The following is a 27,945-nucleotide window of genomic DNA, read 5'->3' as shown; positions in this document are numbered from 1 at the left end:
ATGGGCCAGAGTCACTCTAAGGCTCACTCTCGGGTCACCAAAGTAGCCCCTCTGCAAAACAAAGGAGCAGACACTCCTTCAGCTGGCCCTATGGATTTTGCATTTAATCAGAACCTAGAAGAAAAGAGCTCATATTCGTTGGCAAGACTACAGGACCGGAATGAAATTTTGAATGGCCAGCTGCCACCTCTGCGAGAAACCTGGTATGGAAGATATTCTACAGGTAAATGCAAAACTCAGCATGGGATTTATGTATCGGGACCTAATAGAGCTGTCGATAGATTGACCCATCTCTGTGATCTCAGCAAGTCTCTAATTTATCGAGATGTAAGGAAATATGTGGGGATTGAACATTTGTCAGTTGAAGTAGGAATTGAATGTCTGTCAATCAAAGGTATTCTGGCACCTTAGAATAGGAGTGTAAACTGTGTACAAAGGCATTTTTAACATTCCAAATGAGAAGGAAAATCATTTTGTTTCAGCTTAGTTTATAGTGCTTTCCATGTTTGTACTGAGCTTTGCCAGATCATTAAAATTATAAAGGCACTGATGTAATGAATGATAACAATCATGTATTTCAGTTAGATTCTAAATTTAAATCATCTCCAATACAGTTTAATGCATCAGGCTTTGTGGTTTTGAAAGCAGCACTTTAGGAGTGAATCTTCTCTAATGTGACTTTTGAAAACACCCCAAACAAAATTGATTTATTGTAGAACAGATGAGTAGATGAGTCACCCCTTCTCTTCATGGTCATCTTCAGGGGAAATAATTTTTTCCATTTGATTGGAAGCTCTTAGCCTGAAGTGGCTATAAATTATTCTGGGATATTTTATAAGACATGTAAAATATGTTGTGGTGATCGTCGAGATAATGAAACAGATAAATTCTAACTTGGGAAGAGAAATATGTTTGTAAAGTATATGCAAGTATATATGTATGGAATTTTCTCTTTTCTTCTCATCCTGGATCAGTAACACAAGTAAGCTCCCCTTACTGGAAGTCTTGATCAGAATGCCTGCATTCTCTTTTGGAACCTAGCAGAACTTGCCCACAATGATTTGCATGAGTGTCTTCTGTAGAATTGACAATGTTAAGTAGTTCTATACAGCCTATTTTATTTGTTCTCCAACTTCTTTAATATCTGAATGGGAATTTTCCCCTTAGTTGCACTGAAAGATTCTTTTTTTTTTTTTAATCCAAACTCTTTATCCAGAGTTTTAAGATTTTTGGTAACTGGATAGTGAAAGCTGATTTTAGTGCTTTAGAGTTCCAACTGGAAATTTTTATTTTTGAGAAGACAAAATCTCATTGAATATAAATAACAAGGCATTAGTGAGCATGCTGCAGACTAATCCCAGCTCCACCAAATACCAAACCAGACCATCTTGGACAAGTCACTTCATCAATTTTCTTCACCTATAATCAGGGGTAAAAACAACATGCCATATTGGGGAAAATCTAACTAAATAATGGGGTTATATCTTTCAAATCACAGTATAAAAATAAGAAGTAGTCAGACTTCGGAAAAAAATTTGCCAAAAAATTTACACTTTTAAATCCAATGTTTTGTGTTGTTTCTGTACTCTCAATGTGGTATCATCATCGAAAGAAAATAAAGACATAGTTTTCAAACTACTAAAAGTTACAGCAAAGTCATTAAAGTGGCCATTAAAAGTCTTAAGGATGGAGTTGCATAATGCTCCTGGAATTTTCCATTTCAAATGTGAAGTGAGAGTATAGGATGATCTATTTAACAATCTAGAAATCAGATTCATCCATATTGCCAAGGGAAAGGACAAGGATTTCACTCGTGCTGTTTGGTCTTGGCAACAGTACAAGAGCCCGGGATTATAAAATTCACAATAGACCTATTAAGCCTCCCTGTTTCCTAGCAGAGGCTTAACTCTGTAGCCCTGGTTTGTTTTCTCAGGAAAGAATGCCGATATGTTGTATTACAGTAGCAACTTGGAATTTCCCTGGTTTGAGAGAAACTATTTAATTGTGATCATACAAGGCTAAGCATTGCACACTCTTATTGGAAGCTCATGTTCTAATTCTGAGTCACCTTTCTCTGCATTTAATCACCTATTACCTATTTAGAGTTCCAAAAGATAGATAAGATAGATTTTTTTCATTTGTTAAATATATTTTTTTCTGATTTCTTATATTTTGGGGAGGAGATTCATGGAACTAAAACAAATAAGTAAGTTTCTATGACTTTCTCTTACATAGGCCAAATTCTGTGTTTCAGTTGCATTTGTAGTCCATGCATTGTTAATTTTGCAGATCTTCCTCTAAATATCTATCAGAGAAGGAAATGATGAAATCAGAAATTAGACTAAAATTTTATCATTCGCGGGAGGGGGATGTGGTTCAAGCGGTAGTGCGCTCGCCTGGCATGCATGCGGCCCGGGTTTGATCCTCAGCACCACATACAAACAAAGATGTTGTGTCTGCCGATAACTAAAAAATAAATATTAAAATTCTCTCTGTCTCTCTCTTTAAAAAAAAATTCATTAAAAAAAATTTAACTTTTGCATTCAAGTAGGGACCCTGTTCCATGTTTTTCATCTCCACATTCAATCTATGGGTTAAACGTATATAACTGAAAAGGTACAAAATTATGTTAATAAGTCTACAAACTAAGGATCATCTTTCTAATTTAATGGTAAATTGTTTTAATGGCTTATTCTCATTTCTCCCCCAATTCTTCAAGCACCCAGGGCCATGTATTTTGACATCCCACTGGAACGGGGAGAAACAAGTATTATTAAAAGGCATCCACCTCGAAGACTTGAAGTAAGATGAATTTAAGATGCTTCATAAAGAATTTCTTGGATTTAATAGTAACATCTCTTTTTAACTATCATCATAAAAGAAGGATATTGACTAACATTAATAAGAATATTTTTAAAGATAATTTTGCCAATTACAAAGACCAATCTACTTAGGATTTCCTTTTTAATGGTTTCATTTCCAAAACGAGCAAGTATACTAACAAGTACATGGGTAGGGGGACTTCGGGGCCTGAATCTAGCACTGTGTCTCTGGGAAATTATAATAAATAATAAAAACAATGACTACCACTACTATTCAATTACCACCTTCTACAAGTCTGATACTATACTAGACAACTTAATCTATGGCATTCATTTAACCCACTAAGCCCCCTATTAGAAAGGACGTCTTACCCTTATTTTATACATGTGGTCAGAGAGCTAAGTAACTTTCCCAAAAGACACACAGAGACTGAATACCAGCCAGGTATCAAAGTCCTTACTCCTAATCATCAGTCCAAATGATCTCTACGACTTTTATCTTTAACTTTATTTTCCCAGAAAATAAACTAGTTGTTGAAATTAGGAACATTAAATCTCAACAAAGCAAGAGCATCAAATGTATTCATCATAATAAATGTTTAATAGTTTCCCTTTAGAGGGATGCAGATTCTAAGAGCAACAAAGTCCAAAAAGTATCATCCTAGATGGCATTAGAGCAGATTATGCTAAGTGAAGCTAGGCAATCCCTAAAAAACAAATGCCAAATGTCTTCTTTGATATAAGGAGAGCAACTAAGAACAGAGCAGGGAGGAAGAGCATGAGAAAAAGATTAACATTAAACTGGGACGAGAGGTGGGAGGGAAAGGGAGAGAGAAGGGAAATTGCATGGAAATGGAAGGAGACCCTCATTGTTATACAAAATTACATATAAGAGGAAGTGAGAGAGGGGCTGGGGAAGTGGCTCAAGCGGCAGTGCGCTCACCTGGCATGCTTGCGGCCCGGGTTCGATCCTCAGCACCACATACAAACAAAGATGTGTCTGCCGAAAGCTAAAAAATAAATATTAAAAAATTCTCTATCTCTCTCTTTAAAACAACAAAACAAAAACATTTTGAAAAAAAAGAGGAAGTGAGGGGAAAGGGAAAAAAAACAAGGGAGAGAAATGAATTACAGTAGATGGGGTAGAGAGAGAAGATGGGAGGGGAGGGGAGGGGAGGGGGGATAGTAGAGGATAGGAAAGGTAGCAGAATACAACAGACACTAGTATGGCACTATGTAAAAACGTGGATGTATAACCGATGTGATTCTGCAATCTGTATTTGGGATAAAAATGGGAGTTCATAACCCACTTGAATCAAATGTATAAAATATGATATGTCAAGAGCTTTGTAATGTTTTGAACAACCAATAATAAAAAAAAAAAGAATTGTAATGCAAAAATAATAAAGAGCTCATAAAAAATGGCAAAAGAAAAAAAAAGTATCATCCTAAAAAGGGAAAGAGATCAGAGTGGGTCCTTGAAAATAAGCAACAGCTAAAAGGAGGGTTTGGGGCTCTCTCATGAGCAGGATCTTCCATTGACATTTGAGAAATCCCACCTGCTGCATAATTCACCCAGATGCCTGGGCTATCCCCAGGGGTATTGAAGCTTATTTTTGAGAATTATTTCTGTTTCGGTTGGTTCTTATTTGTCTTCTCCAGAAGCTCAAAATTATCATTTGAAATGATTATATAGGCTTTCATTCAAAAAGAGCATCTTTTCCAAAATTATTAGAAAATATTCCAAAATATTAAAAACCTCAAAAATATTGTTTAGCTCAAGAAAAATAAAGTATAAATGTAATGAATTAATATCTAATTTTAAAATTTTTGAGCATATCTGTGGATAAACTGAATAACTTTAAGACTTGTTTTATGCCTAAACCAAAGTTTCCTTTCAATGGAGTGTGTTTAATATGTCTCTGTGAAGCTGACTAACTCAAACAGAAGAAATTACTATAACCAGTGAAAAACATCTGTGTAACACAGTATAGTCCACAAAGTATTTTTATTATCTATCAAACCTATAGAAGACAAGGACAGGTTTTGGTTCTCTCAATAGTCCGTCAAGCTCAAAAGAGGACTTTGATGTTTCAGTATCTAATAATACACCCCACACACTAACCAACCACCTTAAAATTAAAGTCAAGAAAAATATCTGGGCTCAGTGTTGCGTACTTGTCATCCTAGCACCTTGGGAGGCTGAGGCAAAAGGACTGCAAGTTCAAAGCCAGTGTTTTAGTCAGCTTTTTTTGCTGCTGTGATTGAAAGACCTGATCAGAAGAGTTGTAGAGGAGGAGAAATTTATTTGAGGGCTCATGATTTCAGAAATCTCAGTTCATAGACAGTGACTCTATTTCTCAGGATTCAAGTGAGACTGAACATCATGGTGGAAGAGTGAGGTGGAGGCAAGCAGCTCACATGATGATGAGAAAGCAGAGAGGTGTCTCCACTTATATATAAAACATATACCTCAAAGCCACAACCCCAATGACCCAGCTTCTCCAGCCACACCTTACCTGCCTTCAGTTACCACTCAGTTAATCCCATCAGGGAATTAATTTACTGATTGGTTTAAAACTCTCATAACCAGATTATTTCTCCTGTAAACCTTCTTGCATTGTCTCACAGCTGAGCTTTGGGAGATACCTCACATCCAAACCATAACAGCCAGCGTTAGCAACTTAGCAAGGCCTTAAACAATTTAGTCTAAGATCCTGTCTCAAAATAAAAAAATTTTAAAAACTGGGCATGTACTTAGTCATTAAGCGCCCCTGGATTTAATCCCTGGCACCAAAGAAAGAAAGAAAGAAGGAAGAGAAAGGAAGGAAGAAAGGAAGAATGAATAGATTATGTGAGTACAAAGGCTATGTCTCATTTAATCATATATCTTCAGCCACTAACATTGTGTGCCACAGAAAAGTCAGTTGGTGAATGAATGAACATCATGCCGGCTGGGGGAAAAACACTCCAAAATGCACTCCCTGTTTCTACAGACCTGGAGCATCCCTGTATTAGAATTCCAGCTGCCTACCCAGAGCAACCAATATGGTTAATTATAAAGGTAGAGGAATGTTTTATTGAACCTCAGAGCAGGGAGACACCTGTCGGCAACTGAAAGGCAGAACTCTCTAAGTTTCTCCCCCAAGCTCTCTTCTGTCTGTGTGCTTAATGCCTTGGCAGATCATCTTTCTCTGCTCCTCAGGTGCACTTGATGAAATATGGGCACCCTGGGATTGCATCTTATAGTTCCAGTCAAATGGAAGATTGACCTGAGCCTCTTGGCTCTGATTCCAAATTCCTGGGAGGCAAGATATGACTGGCTAAGCTTTGCTCATGATTCGAGCTCTGATTCAGTGAGTTATAGGCAGAGGACATGTTCATGCAGTAGAAATGTGGGTGGAAGAGTCACCCTCTAGATTCTGGAATCAGCTTCCAGAAAGAGGGAAATCACTAGGAACTTGGCAGACACTCCCAAAGATATCAGCTATAATTATCTTCACAAATGAGGCTCAGCACATTTTCCACCACAAATGGGTTTTTGAGAGAATAATAAATGCTGGTTTCCCATGACATGCTAATTAATAGCCTAATCTCTGCCCAAAAAAATTTCTAAAAGTATTTTTAATTATTAAACCAAATATAATTGCATCCTAAATAATTTGAGCTGTGTATTTGGCACTCTCCATTTCCTGAACATCTACTCCTCAAGTATAGAGCAGGTCATGAACTAAGGTTCCTCAACTTGGAACTGAGCTCTGAGAGCCTCTGCCAGGACAGTGAATCAAATGTGCCTGCCCCATGGACAAGAGTTGATCAGCAGCACCCCCTCTGGTCTGATTACCTTCTCCTGCAAACGTCTAAAATCCAACCTAAGTTGGGAAGTTACTGCATCCCCAGGTGATTTGCTTGGATAATTCCCTCACCTCCAAGGATTTGTTCAAATGTCACTATCTTCAGAAGGCCTACCCTCCTGACCAATTACTGACAATAGCAATCCTCTTCCAATCCTCCTGATTCCCTCCGTCCTTCACTGTCTTGTCTTTTCCCTGGCATGCCTATTTCCATCTAATACATCAAATGCATTACTTACCTATTGTGTTCATCTTGTATTTTCTTCACTGCTCCCTTTTCTCTCTTGTGCTAGAATACGACCTTCACAGAGCCAGGGATTTTATTTTTCTGTTGTTACTAATGTATCTGAATATCTAGAAGGGTGTCTGGCACATAACACATGGTCAGTAAGTATGTTTTGGTTATTGAATGATTGAATTGGAGAAGAAAGAATGATGAGTGTAAATCTGCTAGTGAGAAACAAGGAGGATGGTTCTGCCTTGGATGGTTTCAACGTTGTTTTTGGCCTTAGACAATATTGAGTCTACTGAACCTCAAACATGACACAGACCTTCATTTACTCAGATTTCCTTTTAGCTCTTTCAATAGCGTTTCATGATTTCTCCATGGGAGTCTTGTGTGATTTTTAAAGTTTGTTTCTAGGCCCTTGTAACAGTTAGGGTTCAACAAGAGAAGCAGAACCAGCAGAAGAAGTTATCTATTAATAGACTTACAGCAAGGAATTGGATTATGTGATTGTGGAGTCCGGCAAGGCAAATCCAATAACTATAGGGCAGGAAGGGCAGGCTGGAACCCTCAGGCAGAAGCTGAAGCTGCTGTCCGCTGGCAGAATTTCTTATTCAAGGTAGATTTAGTTTTATTCTTAGGACTTCTCAATTGGCTCGGTGAGGACTGCAGTGAGAACCTTTCAGAGCTATCCATTCTCACTTGTGCAGGCAGGCCTCCAGCCAGCAGCTACTCTTTCCTGTTGGATGAGCGCTGGGCCCTTTGTGGGGAAAACATGTCAATGAGAAAGAGAAATTTTACATGGAATCTAGTGACTCTAGAAGTTTTCAGATCTGTGAAAAATCTAGTATGACTTTTTCCTTTCTTTCTCTCCTCAGTTTAAACCATTCTCTTCATTCTCAGTTTGCAGGAGAAATCTTAACCACAGGTTGTTCCTGACTTTTCTGTTCCTAACTCACCAGAATCCTGGGGATCCTGGGGGAAGTTTTCTGTTTTCTCCCTCCATACTTTGACAATGCTCTCCTGAATAGGACTCCTCACACACAGAAACAAAAGCTGTGAGGTGGGGCTAATTTTTTATAGGTTCCACTAAGTCGTCCCAGAGCCAGCCAGGGGCTGCTATGCAGCTGGCTGACTTGGTATGATGACTTGGTGTCCAGGTACTGTCAGATCCTCAAGGCCATTTACTGCAGACAACACCTGCAGAGATGGGGCCCCTCCCTGAGTGTACCCCCTAAATGGCAGAACTCCCCAGGGTTTATCCTGGCAAATGAGAATACACCATAGGGAAATAGATTCCATTTAACCAGTCAGTGGCGCTTCTACAACGAGCCCATCAGTCAGTGGTAGAAGAGGCAAGGGGAGAAAGGAAGGTGTTATTTAATCAGAACACATTTCTAGAGGGATAGTAATAAACAGGGAAAATTATATATTGTCAAAGTGAGATTTTCAAAATGAAATTGTCAAAGCCTTTGCATTCAAGGTCTGCAAAACTCTACAGGAACGTTTAAAACTACCTTATATATATTGAAAGTGCCACTTCACTCACTGATAGTGATACAAAGGACTTGTCAGGAACGCACAGTAGTCCACATTTATCATCACAAGAAATATCTATGGATTATGATGGCTTAAGATCTCATTCAGTCCATACAGATTATCCAAAATAATCTTCACTAAATTCAACTGATTATGGACCTCAATCACATCCTCAAAATATTTCACAGTAACACCTAGATTAGTGTGTGCATAACTGGAGACCATAGCCTAGTCGAGTTGCCACATACAACTGACCATCAGATATGATAGGACTTTTCCCCTACCTATTTTGAATGAGGTCTTTTTTTCCATTGAATCTTCTAAATGATTATTATTAGTGAACAAGAAAGCTATAAATTTTTGTAATTTGTGTTTCAGAACTTTATTCACATACCTTGATAATTCTCATGGTCTGTAGATTCTTCTAGATTTCTATAGAGGCAATATCACCTATAATTTTTTTATCTTTCTTCCCAATTCTTATTCTTTGTACTTGTTTTCTTGACTTCTGCATCAGCTAGAATGTCTTTGTAATGTTGAATACAGGCAGTGATAATGGGTATCCTTGTCTTATCTATGACATTAATGGAACTAGTTCTAAAACTAAGTACAAGTTGAACATCCCTCATCTGAAAATCTGAAGTCCAAAATGTTCCAAAATCCAAAGCTTTCTGAGCACCAACATGACGCCACAAGAAGAACATTCTACACCTGACCTCATGTGATAGATGGCAGCCAAATGCAGGTGCACTGAAAATATGACATGAAATTACCTTCAGGCTATGTGCAGAGGAAGCATATGAAACAAATTTTGTGTTTAGACTTGGATCCCTTCCCCAAGATACTCATTATGTACATGACAATATTCCAAAATCTGGGGGGGGGGGGGAATTTTGAAATCTGAGGCAGTTCTAATTCCAAGTATTTCAGATAAAGGACACTCAACCTGTACAATATTTACAATGGGATTTTGAAAGATACTGGTACCAGTCAGATTCCCAAAAGGAAACAAATGTCACAATCAAATTACAATAATCCAGGAATATTTTCCTTATAACTCTCTATGTATAGAGATTTGGGTAAAGAAAACCACAAAAGATATTGCCATAGCCACTTAGTCTGAGGGTAACCACAGACTAAGAAAGGGAGAGATTTCTGGAGCCTGGAAGGAGGAATTGGGGAAGAGGGAGCTGCTTTGAGAGTAGCAGGGACCTTCCTTTGAGGGACAGAGTCACCCCAGTATGGCTTTGCAGGAAGGGATATAGAAGAACAAGCACCTCGCTTTCTTGTCTTCCCCAGTCTGGTCTCCTGCCAGGTCCCCCAGTGGCTGTACTGGATGTGAAGTCATAAGCACGGAAACTGCTCAGTCCTTACAGACAGAGACCAGAGCAGAGAAGTGTGGCAAGTGGATCCAGAAAAACAAATGAAAGAGAACTGGCACAATGCCATTTATTTTAATTATCATCTTCCCCTTTATTCGCCAGTGCTAAAAGTTTTCCTCGGGGCTATGTTAAATTTGTTTATTTTTCCAAATATATTAAAATAATCATATGGATTTCCTTTTTAACCAGTGAGTAGATTATAAATTTTATGATGTTGAACTAGACTTGCATTCCTGGCCTAAGTCCTACTTAGTCATGAGATACATATATAAATATACCGCTGAATTGGGTTTTCTACAGCTATGTGTATGTATTTTAATAAGTGACATATATAATATTTGTATGTTTTTTTTCCAGTTTTGCTGTTGAGATTGAATTAGTCTTGTGAAATGAGTCAATTACCTTTCCCTCTTTTCAACTCTCTAAAACATTTGTTATAACACAGGTGTTATCTGTTCCTCTAATGTTTGGTAAAATGGGCCTCTAAAACAAGTTTTAGCCACTTGGGCTTTTAAGGGGAGTGAGAAATTTTTTACTAAGAATTTCTTTGATGGTTCTTAGTTGATTTGGGTATCTTATTCTTTTTTGCTAATCCATATAATTACAAGAAATTTTCCATTTACCTAAACTTTTAAATTTGCTATAGCTCAGTGGCAGAGAGCTTGCCTAGAATGTGTGAGGCACTGGGTTTAATCCTTAGCACCGCATAAAAATAAACAAATAAAATAAAGCCATTCTGTCCATCTACACCCACAAAAAAGTTTAAAATTACAAAAAGTCTTATCTTCTTTATATTTGACTTTGATAATGCTTATAAAACAAATCTTTCAGCTTACCTTTAGATTCTGCTATTTCATTTTATTTTTCTCAGTACTGGGAATATTACCCAGGACCTCACACGTGCTAAGCATATACTCTATCATTAAGCTACTCCCCCACCCCTGTAATTCTTTTATAAGGTAGGCTGGTGGAAAATAATTCAGCCCCTAATTTCAATCTGTGAGTTTGATTCTGATTTCCCATTTAAATGGACCATTTTTAGATCCTCCTTAACCAATAGAAATAATGGCCATCAAGACCACTAAGTGCCTTATAAATCAGCTTCCCCTAAATGTTTGTATTCCTTTTCTGGTCTAAGGAGATATTTGTCTTTATTAAAGCCAGGCCATATCTTTTTTTATTTTGCATTTTATTTTTTCATTGCTAGCTATGTGGAGCAAATGTTATTGAACTAGGAGCTCAATGCAATGCCTTGATCAGAAATTCCTTTTTGGCCTTATGATTTCTCACTTCAAAGGTGTCCTGGATCCCTTTCTCTGCTTCCCAGAACCTTGAAAAACACATTCTTAAGTTATGGTGCCATATAGATTTCACATTTTCGTTAAGTTGTTCCAGTCCATCTTCCTCTTCTTATTGGAAAAGTTTAGTGTTTATCACCAGGTTCACTGATTTGGGGCCTACGGTTGATTTAATCTTGATTCTTGAATCTCCTAGCAGACATTTCAACGAGGCTGGCCATTTGTTTTGTTTGAGAAGCCAAATAATTCAGAAGCCTTTAGACAAATAATACATATCTTGACATTATAAAATGATTTTTAAGTATTATCATTTTACCCATTTTCTAGTAATTCCTTCCATTTGGTTCTCTTTGAAGATGATGAATTGAAGCATCTCACTTCACAGGCAGGGAAAAGGAACATGCATACGAGGGCCCAGAATTCTAAGGCAATGCTGTTTGACTATTTAGATGAAACCAATTTTCCAAGCAATATTTTCTGTAACATTTAGGAGGCCAAGAGCAAATGACTTCAAGGTGGGATCCCATTTGCAATGTCAGTTGCCGCCATCTAGTGGCTTTCCGGAGGAATCGTGTGGTTCTTTGGGTTTTTTTCCAAAGGACAGGAAAAAAGTAATTGCCTGGAAGAGTTCCTGAGCTTACCTACCACTTAACCCTTATCAGAACTGTGATTTTGCCAGGCGCAGTGTCTCGCCTCTGTAATCCCAGTGGCTCAGGAGGCTGAGACAGGAGGAACACAAGTTCAAGACCAGTCCCAGCAACTTAGGGTGGCCCCTAAGCAACTTAGTGAAACCATGTCTCAAAATAAATAATGAAAGGGTTGGGGATGTCGCTCAGCTTAACACCCCTCTGGGTTTAATCCCTGGTACAGAAAGAAAGAAAGAGAAGGAGGGAGGAGGGAAGGAGGAAGGAGAAAGGAAGGAAGGCGAATTTAAATTGAAAGACCAAGAATAGAAGGATCTGTTATTACCCATATCCTTATAAAAGCAAATACCTGGCCCTAAGAATTTGTGGATAGATGATTTAAAATGAAAAAAAATAGCCTGACTTCTTCAGACTCAAATTTTCAGTAATACTTTGCAAACAAATCTTCTACAGCGTATTTTGATGTAGTTTACTTACTTGAGGCAATGTGGAGGCAAATGGACCCAATCTGGAAAGAAATCATCAGAGTTCCTGGGAGAGGATATATAATATATCTCCTTCCATTGTGTTATCTTTGGAGATGATGAATTGAGGCATCTCACTTCACAGGCAGGACATACTCAGATCTACTGAATTTCAATCTCCAGTGAGTTGCCCAGGAATTTCTTTTTTAGTTCCAGGAGATTCTGATGATAAATCATTTGGGGAACAAGTAGGAAAGAACCTGGTGTTTGGAACTGGACACACCTGAGCTTGAATCCTGGACGTGCCACTTTCTAGCTATGTAAACTTGGACAAGTCATTAACCTTTCTGAAATGGGGATCCTCATAATTATGCAGAAGATGCACCTGAGGATTGAGTGAGGTGACATATTTCTACCTAGGTGTAGCATGCAGTGGCTGCAAAAATCCTACAGTCTTCATTGGAGAGACCCAAATCCTGAACCCTGTCCCAGTGCCGAGTATGGCACAAAAAATTCTATGTTCTTCTGACCTCCAAGAGTTCCTTCCTGTTGTTGCTGATCCATCCTCCCACAGGTGTCTTGAGGTCCCCTCTGTCTTGGTTTCCCTTTTCCTATCTTGTCTTCCCTTCTTTCAGCATTCTGACTCAATCCTTTGCTGCATCCGGTGCTAGCAAGATTCATTTGCTTGACATTTTCATGTCCTACAAAGTTGAGAGCCAGGGAAACGAACTTCTTTTACTACTATTGATTATTTTTCATTACATTTTTGCTAAATTATGTTTAAAAGACCACTTCCTTATTGGATATGAAAATGGAACAGAAAAGTAGTTCCTACCACAAATGCAAAATGCCTGAAACATAAAGAGGAGCTCCTTGCCCTTAAGTCCCTTCCCTGTCTCCATATCCTTTGACTTTTTTTTTTCTTCCTTGCTAGGTCAAATTTGGACTGCTCCAGCAGAAAGGCTGCTGTCCCCAGAATAGGTCAAGTTTAGGACCAGAAGCCAGGAAATGAGTCCACAGAAAAGTGGATACTCGGCATCTATTTTCATGGTTCTGTTGTCTCTTTTTACCCTAGTCACCTGTCACAACTCTCTCATCTCTCTCAGATGCAGCCATTAATTAAGAAGACACTGGACTGTGGGTGATAGGGGATAAAGAAAAGACAAACAGACACACATAGGGAGAATAAGCTGGGGCCAGGTGGGTTACTAAGCTCTGGTGAGGCTTGATTGGCTCCAGAACTAGCTCAGCAAGTTTGTTGTACAGATTTCACCATCAAAAGGTTATTTGTGGGAAAGTTTCAGTGAAGCAGGCAATCTTAAGGACATAGGACTGGAGAGACATTAGGGTCATCTTGTTTTGCTCAGAATTCATTCTCCCTGGGAGAAGGTGCTGAACTCAAGGCCTCAACTGATGGAGCCATGTGCCTTTGCCCATAGCCACCCTTGGCCAGCGTTACCATAGCAACCGGGGCATCTTGACCTGCACCTTCAAACAAGCAGCTCCCAGTGAAAACACAGCCATGAGAGTCAGATGGGCCATGATTTATACCACTGCTCTCCACAGTCACCTTAAAAGCCACGCTGGCTTCCAGGTCAACTTTTTGACAATGCAACAAGTCACACCAAAATGAAACAATTTTTAAGTAAATGATCATTTGTCTTTGGTGTTGGTTAGTGTGGGAGTGGTACTCACACTGCAGCCTGCAGCTTAATGTTCTCAGGGTTTTCCACCTACTACTTGAATCATCACTTCTCAGTCTCCTTGGCCAGCTCATCACCATCCACCAGTTTTTCAGTTTTGGAGCTCAAATCTGCTGTCCTTGGCACTGTTCTTCTCAGTCTTGACCTTGCCTTTGACCTTGGTTTCAGTCATACTCTCCCCAGGGATGATTTCCAAATGTACAGCCAACACAGACCTCTCCTCTGAGCTCCTTGCCTAACTAATTACTACTCAACACCTAAACTCACATTTCTCAAAGATGTCTCCAACTCAACCTTCTGCAAACCAAATTTTTATCTTTCCTCTAAATCCCACCCAAAAGAGGTCTTCCTCTAGGGTCACCAACTCAGTAAATAACACTATCCATCCCTTGTTCTGGGTGTCATTGGGAGCCTTGGCTCTTCTTCTCTAGTCAGGTCTATATATTCACAGAGCCATCAATGTTCCTCTGTCATCTTCAGTCCATCCTCTTTGAAACCTCAGTTCATCATTCTTTGTCCTCCTCACTTCTCTCCCCACTTCATAGTTACTCTTCTCTAATCTCATTTCCACACTGCACCCAGAATTATCATATTTTTTAAAGCAAAGGTAATCATGTCACTACTGTGCTTCATACTGCCAGTGGCTTCCTATTTCCCTTAAGATGGACCAGCATTAGAATGACCTGCTGGCCCTGCCTGAGCTCTCCAGCCCCATTTTGAGCTTCTCTTTCCCTCACTTGGAGCTGCAGTCAACTGAGCTCTTTCAGTTCCTTAAACAGATCATGTTTTCACCCTGCCTTGGGGCTAGAGCATACATAGGCTGTTAACTCTGCCCAGAACACCTTAGTTCCCTAAAAACTCCCAATCTTCCAAATTCTGCTAGAAAATTTCCTCCTCAAGAAACTATCTTGGACTGCCTCATTAGCCTTTCCCCCCAGCTGGCCTTCTAAGGTTTTTATAGCAAAGCACAACGAGCTGTGTGACTACAACAACATGAACTTATTATAACTCAGTGCTGGGGGAAAGGAGTCTGAAATCAAGATATCTATACGGTTGGTTCCTTCTGAAGGCTGTAAGGGAGAATTTGTTCCATGCATCTTCCATAGCTTCTGATGATTTGCTAGTGATCTTTGACATTCCTTGGCTTGTGGAAACAAGACATTCCTGGTCTTTGCCATTATCTTCACATGGTGTCCTATTTATAAATGTGTCTGGGTCCACATTTCTCCATTTTATAAGAAAACCAACATATTAGGTTAGAGGCCCATCCTACGGTAGTATATTCTATCTCAACTAATTGCCTCTGCATTGGCCTTATTTCCCAATAAGATCAGATTCTGAGGTACGAAGGGTTAGGATTTCAACATATGAATGGGAGAGGGCACAATTCAACCCATAACATGCCCCATTCACTTTCAAGGTTGGGTCCTCCAGTTATATGTTGTCAAATACTTTTCAAAGCCCTGATCACAGTTTGTAATTATCAGTCAGATAATTACGTAAGCAAAAGTCAACCTGTTGCCCATAGATTATAAGCTCCACCAAGGACATGTCCACTTTCATTGGCCATTGCATCCCCATGCCTGACATGCAGCAGTCATTCAGCAAATGCTCACTGGGTGAAAAATAAACTCTCCAGGCCCCTCATTGCACATCACATTGGAAAGAGACTAGCTTCATCTCCCAAGTCTGCTCAGTCCCTTCTCAGTGTCTTGCTATTCAGCTTGTAGAACATAAGGACATCTGAGATTTTTAAAAGGCTATAGGCAGACCCAAGGACATGAGTTACCACCCAGTCTTAGTGACCCCTCAAAACTCAAATATGATGTCCTCCATGAAGCCTAGACTCTGCTAGAAAAAGACATCACTAAGGTTTGTTAACACATTGCCCTTCCACTTTAAATGGTTCTCCTAATCACCTGTGATTGTCACTGCAGGAGTCTGAGTGAGCTTCTCTGGAGATCTTAAAAACAGGACCCTTCCCTAAGGAGTTGAATAGGTCAGCTGGGTGGTCAAGAGATGAGTAAAATAAAGTAACCTCCAGGTACCTCTTTGACCTCTAATATTCTACGAACTTGCTATTTGATACTTTGAATATGCAGTGCAGACAGAAAACAATTTAGTCTCTTAACTCTCTGACCAATATTTCAATTGGTAAGTCACCAGCAACAGTGCAATAGAAATAAATAACCCAGATAGGTCAAAAAGCCTTTGGCACAGATAATGACTGTAATGCCATTGGGATCACCTTCCCTATGCAGGAATAAGTGCTGCTGCAAAGTGTTCAGATAGTTTAATGACGGGCTTTTGTGTTTCATCATCTCATGGCATGAGGAATGCTGAATACTCTAATGTTGGACTTCTAGAAGCTTGAACCCATTGACCTGCCACAAGTAATTACCTCCGAAAGACTCCTGAGCCAGCAACAAACCTGGACAAGGCACAAAGCAAAGGTGAGCTATGGGAGTCACCTGAGGGGGTGGTTAGCAGGGGACAGGCTGCATGGGAACAGGGCAAGCGGTCTTTCTCATGTCCTGTCTGCACTGAAGGGTTCAAAGCCAGATCAAACAGATAAATCCTTTGCAGTGAGAACCTTTCAGAGCTGTCCATTCTCACGTGTGCAAGCCTCCAGCCAGCAGCTGCTCTTTCCTGTTGGATGAGAATACACCATAGGGAAATAGATTCCATTTAACCAGTCAGTGGCGCTTCTACAAGGAGCCCATCAGTCAGTGGTAGAAGAGGCAAGGGGAGAAAGGAAGGTGTCATTTAATCAGAACACATTTCTAGAGGGATCGTAATAAGCAGGGAAAATTATGTATTGTCAAAGTGAGATTTTCAAAATGAAATTGTCAAAGCTTTTGCATTCGAGGTCTGCAAAACTCTACAGGAACCTTTAAAACTACCTTATATATACTGCAAAGTGCCACTTCACTCACTGATAGTGATACAAAGGACTTGTCAGGGACGCACAGTAGTCCACATTTATCATCACAAGAAATCTCTATGGATTATAATGGCTTAAGATCTCACTCTGTTCCAAGAAGAATTTAAGGTTGTAGATTGCAGTCAGTAACAAATTACCCTGTACTAATGACTGTGTCATCTTTCATAGCAAAAACTGGAAAAGAAAATGCAAACTCCAACATATACTTCTGGGAAAAGACAATATTTGCATAAAATGCAAATGCTGGAAATGAACCGTAGAAGACAAGAGGTAAATATAAGAAGAATGTCATATTTACCAAATGTATACCACATAATCACTGCCCTGGCACATGAATATAGTAAGTGCACATGTCTAGTCCTGACTTAATATCTTAAAAGTCATTGGAGCTAAAGATTCAACTACTGAACCTGGGAAGACAAGAAGATCCCTTCTGCTAACAACCCTACTGACTCTGTTCTCTGTTTTCAGTCCCCTTGAAAATATATCTATGCCTCAAGTCTCCCTTTTTCAAAATAGGTCACTTCTCTGACATTCTGGCTCCAGCAGGAAAATGGAGTAGATCATTTTTCTTTGTTTAGTAAAAGGAGTGGGGGGGGGCTGGGGATGTGGCTCAAGTGGTAGTGTGCTCGCCTAGCATGTGTGAGGCACTGGGTTCGATTCTCAGCACCACATAAAAATAATAAAAATAATAAAGATATTGTGTCCACCTAAAACTAAAAATAAATATTAAAAAAATAAAGGAGTGGGGCTGGGAAAGAGTTGGTCTTTATTCCGACACCTAGGCCTCTTTCTCTAAATCATACTGTACAATTCTCCTATAAGAAACACCTTGTCTTAGTCCATTTTCTGCTGCTGTAACAGAATATCACAGACTAGGAATTAATAAAGACAAGAAACTTAGCTTCACAATTCTGGAGACTGGGAAGTCTGAGATCAAAGTGCTAGCATCTCGTAGGGGCCTTGCTTCTGTCATAACATAGCTGAGGGCATCACACGGTGACAGAGTGTGAGAGTGAGAAGACAGGAATGAAAGAGAGCTAAGGCACTAAACTTGGAAACAAACCCACCCCTAGGATCCTGGGATCACAGCCTTAATAAGATTGCCCTCCAAATACCATCAATATATGAATTTGGGGAGTAAATTCATTTATTAGGAGACACATTCAAACCATAACAGATAATAAACCTTTTTACCAGTGATGTCCCATAACTGTCATATTCTAAATTCCTGCCTCTGAGGAATGAGCCTGTAGTAACTGACTACAATTCCACAGAGAAAGGCTTCTACAATCATCCTCACCTTAATTGAGCGATACTTTTAGACTGTGGGCACATTCCCCTTCTCCTAACAAGCCTGATAATAAAAAAATGTCACCACACCTAACAGAAAAAGAACATTTTATTGTGGTTAAGGGACCACAAGATGTCTGTGGACAATCTACAACTTGCACAGTGGCTAATCTGCTGATCTATTCCTGCAAGGATAGCTTGAAGAGAACATTGACCATTTATTGCTGATTTTCAGGTCCAAATGGAGTTGAAGAAGAGTCTTCATAGGGAAGAAAGAATTACTAAGCAAAACCTGAGGGACCATAAAGTCAAGAAAATTCTTCAAAGCATCCCAGGGAATGAAGATGATGACCTTCTAACCACGTTACCTGATGAAACCATGAACAGAGGCCCAGGTGAGTCATGTGGCATTTTTAGTAAAATATCTCAAGCATTTTTAAAACTTCATCAAATATACTCCCAGGGTGGGGGTGGGAAGGAGAGTGGGAAAACAGCAAACATCCTTGGTTTCTTGCTGATGTTTTACTTCTCAGATGTAGTGGGCAGGTTGTTATATAATTTTGGGTAGCTGGCGGGGAAAGACAGAAGCTTAAGCTCTGTAATAAGATGTTTCTTTCTTTTTATGGGTGTAACATGATTTATATTAGAATTAGATTCTTATTAGAATCCTCACCCCAGCCCTAGGAAGAGAAGAGGTAAAACAAAACAAAAAAAGCCTTAAATTATGGTTAGAATGAAGCATGTGGAAATATTAAACAGCCCGCAGCCACATAGAAAACTTGCATTAGCTGGTTTGACATCATATGCAGAACCCCTGTCCCTGGCTGCACACTTTCTTCTGCAGATCAGCTCTCCTGGGCACATGAAGAAGGCCTCAAATGTATCCATCATCATTGCCTTCCCCAAGCTGGCTCTTCTTGCAGAACCAAGACACTAGATGAGGCCTCTATGCCCAGTCTGTCTCAGGCCAGAGCCCTGGAGCCCTCTCCAGACTTTCTTCTCCTTCTCCTTGCAGCTGGTCAGTCACAAAGTCCTGTTGAGGTCACCTCGTGCTGAAATCTGTCCTCTCTTTTGTTCTCAGTGGTGTCACCTTAGGTCAGGCCCTCAGTCTGTCACACCAGGGCTACTGCTATAGCACCTGACCAGGTCTCCCCCTTAGGTCTTACCCACCTTCCAGCAACCCTCCACTCCAGTGGTTCTCAGTGTGGTCCTCAGGCCAGCAGCATCAGCATCACCTGAGAACTTGCCCAGGCCCCAGAAACAGTGGCTGAATCGGAAACTGCAGGAGTGAGGCCTGAAGTCTGGGTTTGACCATCTTACAGGTGATCCTGATGCCCTTAAAGATTGAGAAACACTGAACTTGAAGTATTTCTTTACTCTGCTCAGTGATCAAAGTAGGACCTCAGGTCCAGCAGCATAGGCACTGCCTGTGAATGGCCTAGAAATGTAGAATTCCAGAGCCCCCCAACCTACTGAATCAGGATCCACTCTCAAGATCCCCAGGTGATTCTCATACACACTGAAGTTTTAGAAGTACTACATGCAATCATAAAATGCAAATCTGATCATGTCATTCTCCTGCTTAAAAAAAAAAAAAATTGTTCTGTGAGTGTTCAAGACAAAACTAAAGTCCTCAACACGGGGTTGTAGGCCTTTCTAGCTACTGCCCTCCTTCCTAGCATCATCTCCTGCCACTCTCCTGTCCAACCAACCCAAATTACTCTGTGAACTCAGATTATTCATAACTTTCTTAAGAGACATATCTGTCCCCAACCTCGACACTATGCTGCCCCACCAATTAGAGCCCTATTTGGTTTTCCCTGTCCATATTCCCCAAGGTAAACCTGAAGTTGAAAGTGAACATTTTTTGTTTGCACAAGCAGTGCTGACCTGTGGGCCAAACCCCGCATCAGTGGGACTGGCCACGGAGAGAGCTGCAGAAACATTGACCATGTCTCTGGAGATCTAGAACTTCTAAGATGCAAAATCACCTGCTTAAAGAGACATGGCCCCAGCTCAGAGGAACAAGATGCTTCATCAATAAGTTAATGAAATAAGAAAAGGCTGAATAACTGAAAATCCACTTGGGGCATCCATTTAACCTGTGCTCCCAAATCACAGAATGACATATGCTTTGTAGCACAGAGATAAACAACCTTTACAATTCAAAAAATTGGGCACAAGGGCTGGGGATGTGGCTCAAGCGGTAGCGCGCTCGCCTGGCATGTGTGCGGCCCGGGTTCGATCCTCAGCACCACATACCAACAAAGATGTTGTGTCCGCCAAATACTAAAAAATAAATATTAAAATTCTCTCTCTCTCTCCCTCTCTCTCTCACTCTCTCTTTAAAAAAAAAAAAAAAAAAACAAAAAAACAGACATTGACCAATGGATTGGCTCACTGAAGCTGGCAAGGTCTATCAACTCTTAAATTATCACATTTCCTCCAATATCTCTCCCACCCTTTTAAAAAAAAATTGGGCACAAAAACCAAGAAGAGAGCCTCAGTGAAAATTAGACACTCCAACAACTCATCACTTAAGACCTAAAAGGAAACCAACATTGGAAAAGGCTTTGGAATACACCCCAAGACCTGAAGGGGCCCAGGAGAGACTGTGGCACACAGAAAAGCGGGTTTTCCTCTGCTGTCCTGGGCTTTTTAAAGTGGTTCCATTTTGTTGAAGTTGAGGTTTGTTGAGTGTGCATGATAAACCAGTCTGTGCTCCTCCCTTAACAGATATTGTCTCCTTTAATTCTCATACAACTTAGAATGTAGGACTTACTACTTTGCACTCCATGTGACAGCCAGGATTCAAAGTCCGGACTTTTTTACCCATCAGCTCACACAGGCTCATCAGGACCCCAAGGACTCAGAGCTCTGTGCAGACACCTCAGGAAAGCCTGCAAACCTATCAGCTGAGACTCCTCAACCCTCCCTTTCAGAAGAAGGCTGCACTCTGGGGCTTCCAAAATGAACAGAACTGACCTGCTTGGTCTCCTGCCTCTCAGTTCTCCCAGGGTGGGACAGAAAAAGTGACATGGGCAGAAGCCAAGCCACTCACCAGGCAGGGAGGTGAAGCACAGCCTGGTCATGAACCCCTGGGGAGTTTTCAAATGCTCTGATTCCTGAGTTCCGCCTTCATCCTATTGAATGAATCTCTAGATAGGGGTCCAGAGAATTCTACTTTTTAAAAAAAGTCCCAGAACTGACTTTAAAGATTAACCAAACTTGGACTCAATAACTCTTGAGAACTCCCTCAACACTTAAATTTTATGACAATCTTTTCTTTATAATGTGTGTATGTGTTTCCTTTGCCTGTGTGTGCACCTGTATGTGAGGGTACACATGACAAAATGAGCCTAGAAAAATGTAGATTTTACTAGCATGAAACTCTAATTCTTCTCATTAGAATGAAATCACAAGTAATTAGAATCTCATGGACTGCATCAACACACTTAACCTATTGCTGGAGTTGTTGGAAAGGGAAGTAAAGCAAATATCACTGAGCATTTATTCATTGATGGAGAGATTACAGTGCATGCCAGTTAACCCTTCTGTTCTATGCTATAAGTATCATTGTACACTGTACATGTTAAAATATAGAATATTGGGATAATAATGGGCAAAGCCAGTATTTAAAAGTAGTTTCTAACATTTTAAATGCATTATTGAATCCTCCACATATCAGGTCTGTGAGGTGAGAGTTATTACCACCTTTCTTTTACAGTTGAGGAGACTAGATCCAGAGAGGTCAAGTCCATGGTCAAGATCATAGCCTTGACCTTGCAAGTCATGAAACTGCTCAAGGGATGCACGCTCAGAGCACCTGACTCCAGAGCCTACACACCCCACTGCACTTGGCAGATGGTCTAGCAATGAGTCCTTTTTATCCAGGGAGCATCTTTGCTTTCTTTTGCTGCCTTCTAAAAGTATTTAACTTTGCTGTCTCCTACAAGTGGGGCATAGCCAAGATCCTACATGTACTTGAGCATCCTGCTTGTCAGCATTTGGCCATTAAGGTTCCTCTGTAACAGTCCCCTTTTAGTCAATGATATATTCACCCTTTCTTGTTTTCCCTTTGGAAGGTAGGCTGAGAGTTTTGGCCCTCTTGTGAGAAAAAAAAACAAAAACAATCTCTTCTGCTGCCTCTTTAAAAATCACCTGCTCTTTGCATATACTTCATATATATTTCCCTGATAAATTACATATATAGATCATATGACCTGTATAATTATATACAACATACTTGAAGTGAGCATTGCTCTTTGGGGTGTATGAGTTTTGATGTGCTTTTGAGGTGTCTCTCCTTTCCAGAAGCCATGGTTTGAATACAGTGGAGGGAAGGTGCTGGACGCAGGGTCAAAGTCCTTCACTGAATCCCAACAGAGCACTCACTAAACATAAGCTCCAAGAGAGCAGCACGTTTTCTTGTTCCTACAACAGGGCCTGGCACATAACTAGCCTCTCAATAAATAGTAACTGTATATTTTTCTACATGGTTTTATTCTACATACAGAATATAGCTGAATTACACTTCCATAACCTCTGTGAACCTAAGTTTCGACATCAGCAAAGTGGGAATAAATATTGTCTGCCATGAAGGGTTTATGTAAAAATGAACCTTATGTGTGTAACAGCACAAATAAAATGTAAAATACTTTTTAGACATATAGGGGAATGGACAAAACAGAGAGGATGGAATTGATCTCGTAGAGCAAAACAACCATATGCTTCACAGAAATGTCACCCTAAATCCATCATTTGAAAATTAGTTCACAATTCTGTTCTTATCTGACTACCTGTACTATTTTCCTGCAGACTGTCTTGTTTTGCTTTTTAAATATAACTTTGTGAAATTGTGGGTCTGGCATAGTAGTGGTACACTTTTCTAAAACACATATTATAAAGCACACAACCACCAACATTGGCCATGTTCCGTGATCCTTGTACACCCTAAATCACTCCCCAAGTCACTCCCCAGGTTTTCCCCCTTGGCCTATGTGGTTTCTCCAGTTAATTTTGGAGTAGGATACACCTGCCCTTTACTTTACTCACTCAAAACCCATTTAAGTTCTTTAAAGTTATGGTTTTGTTTTTGTTTTTGTTTTTTACTCTTTTTAAGTCTATAAACCACAGAGAACCAAAGATCTTATAGAAATGTAAGAAGTAATAAAACATCTAGCTCAGAAGGTCTCAACTTTAATGCCCTGTACACAGAACCATGCATATAATACAGTGACAGTGATTGATTTTCAAGGATAAAACTGAATGTGTGAATTTTGCCTCATGCAGTAACTCTAGATCTGAATTATCACAGCATCAACAGGGCTGTGGGATTGAAGCTATCATTAATATTACATTACATCACACTAATAACAAACATTCCCTTCCTGTTTCAAAGCTCCTGACTCTACTTAGATGTTTTAGAAAACTCATGTTCCTAGTCTACTTAGATGATGCCTTGAATAGTTCTTGGCTCATTTGCAGAGCAGAGATGACTGATACCCCTAAATCCCGACGAATGAAGTCTTTCCCAGGTCCTAATTACCACTACTTCTCACTTTCTCCTAAAATTTTCTGATCATTCATTGATTCATTCACTTATTCACTCACTCACTCAATGGGTACTTACTGATCATATAACAGGTGCCAGGCATGGTGTGGTAGGTTTATTCTATGATAGTGAGCTAGGTAGATGTGAATCTTGGATTCTGGAGCTTTCATAGTATACCCAATGAATAGGGAGATGTTCAGGGAGAGTATAACTGGAAGTTAAAATAACCTGCAAGGTCAGATTTCTGTAAAGAAGTAACATTTAGCTGAGACATGAAGTAACTGGAATAAAAGGCTGAAATGCCATGAGAATGAGAACCAGGAATGCTGAAACATTCAAACTGTAATTACTACCAGCATGTGAAAAAGCCCTGTGGTGGGAAGAAGCACAGTGGGTTCTAGATACTTGTCAGAGCAGAGAGGTTCAAAGAGTGACTAGAGATGGTTCTGAGGCATCAAAAGGGCCAGATCAACCCAGGTATTGCAGGTAATGTCAAATAAGAATTCTGAAGTCTATCTTAAGATCAAGAAAAAGCCATTGATGGGACTGGCATGGTCAGTTTTATATTTTTAAATATCACTCTGTCTACATTGTGGAGAAATGCAAAAGGAAATGCAATTGTGCATGTGGTTATAAGAACACAGCAGTAACACAGGTGAAAAATGGTGTGTGGATGGGGAGAGTACAGCGAAGATGAGGGTGGAGAGGGTTCAGATGAGAGAATTTTGCAGAACCTGGTGATGTTTTGGACATAGGTAAATGGAAAAAGTAAGAAGGCCAGGTAGATTCCTGAGTTCCTCTTGAATAACTAAATGAGTAATGGGGCAAAAGTGGTACCATTTGTGGGATTAGGGTAGCCAAGATCTGAGCAGGTTTGTGAGAGAAAGATAAGGTTGTGACATTGCCAAATAGACATCAAAGTGTAGGTGTCCAGTTTTACCATAAAAAAAAGGCTTGTAGCTTAGAGGAGAGGTTAAGGCTGCAGAAATAAATTAACTAGGTATCTATCATGGCTATGTAAATAAGCAAAAAATAACAATGATGATGGTATTCCTCCAAAGGAAAAAAATCAGCCCTTTGCTCAGGCAGAAAGAAAACTGGTATGTCACAGGCATGAATCCTTACATTGCAATACTTGATTCTCAACTCACCAGGCTGTTAACATTAAATATGTACATACTGGTTTTTGTATGTTATCATACCTCAATAAAGTAGTTTTTAAGAATATGAGGCATAGATGTCAGGCGCCGCACACGCCTGTAATCTCAGTGGCTCGCGAGGCTGAGAAAGGAGGATCGTGAGTTCAAAGACAGCCTCAGCAATGGTGAGGCACTAAGCAACTCAGTGAGACCCTGTCTCTAAATAAAATACAAAATAGGGCTGGGGATGTGGCTCCATGGCCAAGAGCCCTTGAGTTCAATCCCTGATACAAAAAAAAAAAAAATATATATATATATATATATATATATATATAAAATACATAGAGGAAAAAAGAAACACTTGATTTTCTTATATAATAGTAAAAACTTCAGATATTAATGATTTAAATAAAATATGCCAAAAGATTTAATAAGCAATTATCATTCATATGACTCAATCTGCTCCATCCAGACTGGTGGAGACTTTAGACTTTGACCTAGTATTATTTTCCCAGCTCAGAAGTGGTTGGGAAGATTTTGTTTTTTGGAAAGCCAGATTTACTTGGGCAAAGTCCACATTGCTCTGTGCATTCTAAAAGAAGGCTGGGTACTGCTTAAATTAAAAAGCTAAAGTAAATACATATGAGCACATAATCAAACCTCACACATAAATTAAGTAAGAAAGAAAGAAAAGAAAGGAAAAGAAAAGGACAAAGTCTGACTTATTGAGCTCCCCAGTTCCATAGATCTGCAGTGTGGTCCGGGCATTTGGCATTACAGCCTGCACAGGTGATTCTGATACGAAGTCAGAGTTGATGTGAAAGTTAAAAGCATCATGTGCCTAACACACAGTAGATGTTCAATATCCTTGTTCAAAATGTTGAATTTAACCACAAGGAAACAATCAGAAAAGCCTAAGATTGGTCATTATGCAAAATAATTGACCTGTACTCTTTAAAATGTCAGTATCATCCCTTGGGCTTAATCTCCAATACTGCAATAAAAAAAGAAAAGAAAAGAAAAGAAATGTCAGCATTGCAAACAATGAAGACAGAAGAAGCAGGGGAGAAAGAGGATGAAGGAGAAAGGAAGTGAGAGGTGAGAGGACCTTATGTGGATAGGCTAGGGTTTTTTTTGTTTTGTTTTGTTTTCTTGTGGTGCTGGGGCCTCATATGTACTAGGCCACTGCTCTACCACTACCACTGAGATACACTTCCAGCCCCAGGATTCTCTAATTAGAGATGAAAAGAGAAGAAAATAAAATAGAATGCATGATTCTAGACTGGATCCTGGGCCTAAAAATTAAAACATGAGCCAGGCACAGTGGCACATGCCTATAATCCCAGGAGCTTGGGAGGATAAGGCAGGAGGAAAGCAAGTTCAAAGCCAGCCTCAGCAACCTAGTGAGGTCCTAAGCAACTTAGCAAGACCCTGTTTCTAAATAAAATATTAAAAAGGGCTGGGGAGTGTGGCTCAGTGATTAAGCACCCCTGGATTCAAAAAAATAAAAATAAAACATAAATAAAAAATTGCTCTAAATAGCACTATTGGACCAACCATGAATATTTGAATATGGATTATATATTAGAATAGTATTAGATCAATATTAAGTTTCCTAAGTATAATAATTGTATTATAATCATGTAAGGAAAATGTGTCTACTCTTAAGAGATTTGTGGTGTATTTAGGGGAAAAGTGACTCTCTAAGTAATTCTTACATGGCTCAGATGAAAGCAATATGTGGCAAAGTGTTGTTAAAGGGTTGGAGTACACAGGTTGACTTTCAGGATATTTAAAACTTTTTTTTTTTAGAGAAAGAGAGAGAGAGAATTTTTTTAATATTTATTTTTTAGTTTTCAGCAGACACAACATCTTTGTTTGTATGTGGTGCTGAGGACCAAACCTGAGCCGCATGCATGCCAGGCGAGCGTGCTACCACTTGAGCCACATCCCCAGCCCCAGATTTAAAACTTTTTAAAATAAAGACTAATATTTTATTAATCCTTATAGAGACACCACATGGAACTGTATGTGTGTATGTGTGTGTGTGTGTGTGTGTGTGTGTGTGAGAGAGAGAGAGAGAGAGAGAGAGAGAGATCTCATACACACACACAAACACACATACACACCAAACAAAATACTAAGCAGATTATTCTGTGTTCACAAAAACCTAGGCACTTGAAAAACAAACAAACAAAAAAGTCAATGTTAGGAAAAACATAAATTAAAAGAGTTTTTCATCTTTTATAGGAAACTCACAGGCTGCAGAATTTCTGGACTATCAAGCAAGGAATGAATATTGTCACAGAAAAATTGGGAAAATGGAAGCATGGCTCCGTGAACAAGAGGCCCGGGGACAGATTCTCTGGGACATTTCCAGCTCAGACTCAGATGAGCAGGGAAATGATGACAAGAAGCCACGAGGACTGGTGAGGACCAGGACAGAGAGAATCCCACTTTTCGATGCATTTTTTGATGCAGAATAAGAGTGTCACTCAGTGAGACAGTAGGGGCACTGAAAATTTGTTTTCCTATCCTTCAAGTTAGATTTTTTTATTGACTTTGAGGAAAGCAATTCACCTTAATAAACAGGACACCATTTTGGAGTCTTCTGTCTAGAAGATCTATCATATATATGATAACTATTGCTGTAGAACTACCTGCTGCTCAACACTGAGGGGCTGAAACAACGGTCATTCTGTTGTCTCACCCTTATGTGGGTGGCTGGGCTCAGCAAGGTGACTCTTCTGCTGGTTTCTTTTGAAATCTCCCATGTAGTTAAAATCAGACTAGAGTCTGGACTAGAGTCATCTGGAAGCTTAATTAGCACACTGGAATAGCTGGGCCCTGCCTACTCTCCATACAGTCTCAGAGCCACTTCCCATGGCCTCTGCTGCTGGGTGGAGACATTTTCTATGAAGAAAAGGGATATCAGCCCTTTTTTTCTATTAGCCAAGGGCTCCCAAAAGCAAATGTACCAAGAAGAGGAAACAGAAGCTGCCAGTCTCGAGGTCTCTAGTCATGGAACTGGCTCTGCAGTACATCCAGCACAGGAGTCAAATTCCAACAGAAGTGTCTACACA

General features: G+C 39.8%; 1 protein-coding gene across 2 annotated transcripts; it reads left to right on the top strand.

The window, feature by feature from the left end:
- CCDC198 (coiled-coil domain containing 198) lies at nt 1-27,348 on the top strand (the record flags this gene model as incomplete). 2 transcript variants are annotated; one of them, XM_081291531.1, is made up of 6 exons in its annotated part: nt 1-223; nt 2,720-2,802; nt 16,299-16,385; nt 17,048-17,146; nt 18,405-18,564; nt 27,113-27,348. In XM_081291531.1, the coding sequence occupies 6 exons, from the start codon at nt 1-3 to the stop codon at nt 27,346-27,348; spliced, it is 888 nt and encodes a 295-aa protein (XP_081147657.1). The 2 variants fall into 2 exon arrangements, with proteins under 2 accessions (XP_081147657.1, XP_081147656.1); XM_081291530.1 differs by having other exon boundaries at nt 17,045-17,146.
- Nucleotides 27,349-27,945: the final 597 nt, after the last annotated feature.

Source organism: Spermophilus citellus, assembly GCF_964194105.1.
Source record: "Spermophilus citellus genome assembly, chromosome: 4".
Lineage (NCBI taxonomy): Eukaryota > Metazoa > Chordata > Mammalia > Rodentia > Sciuridae > Spermophilus > Spermophilus citellus.
The sequence above is the reverse complement of the archived record's forward strand: the minus strand, read 5'-3'. Positions and strand labels throughout refer to the sequence as shown.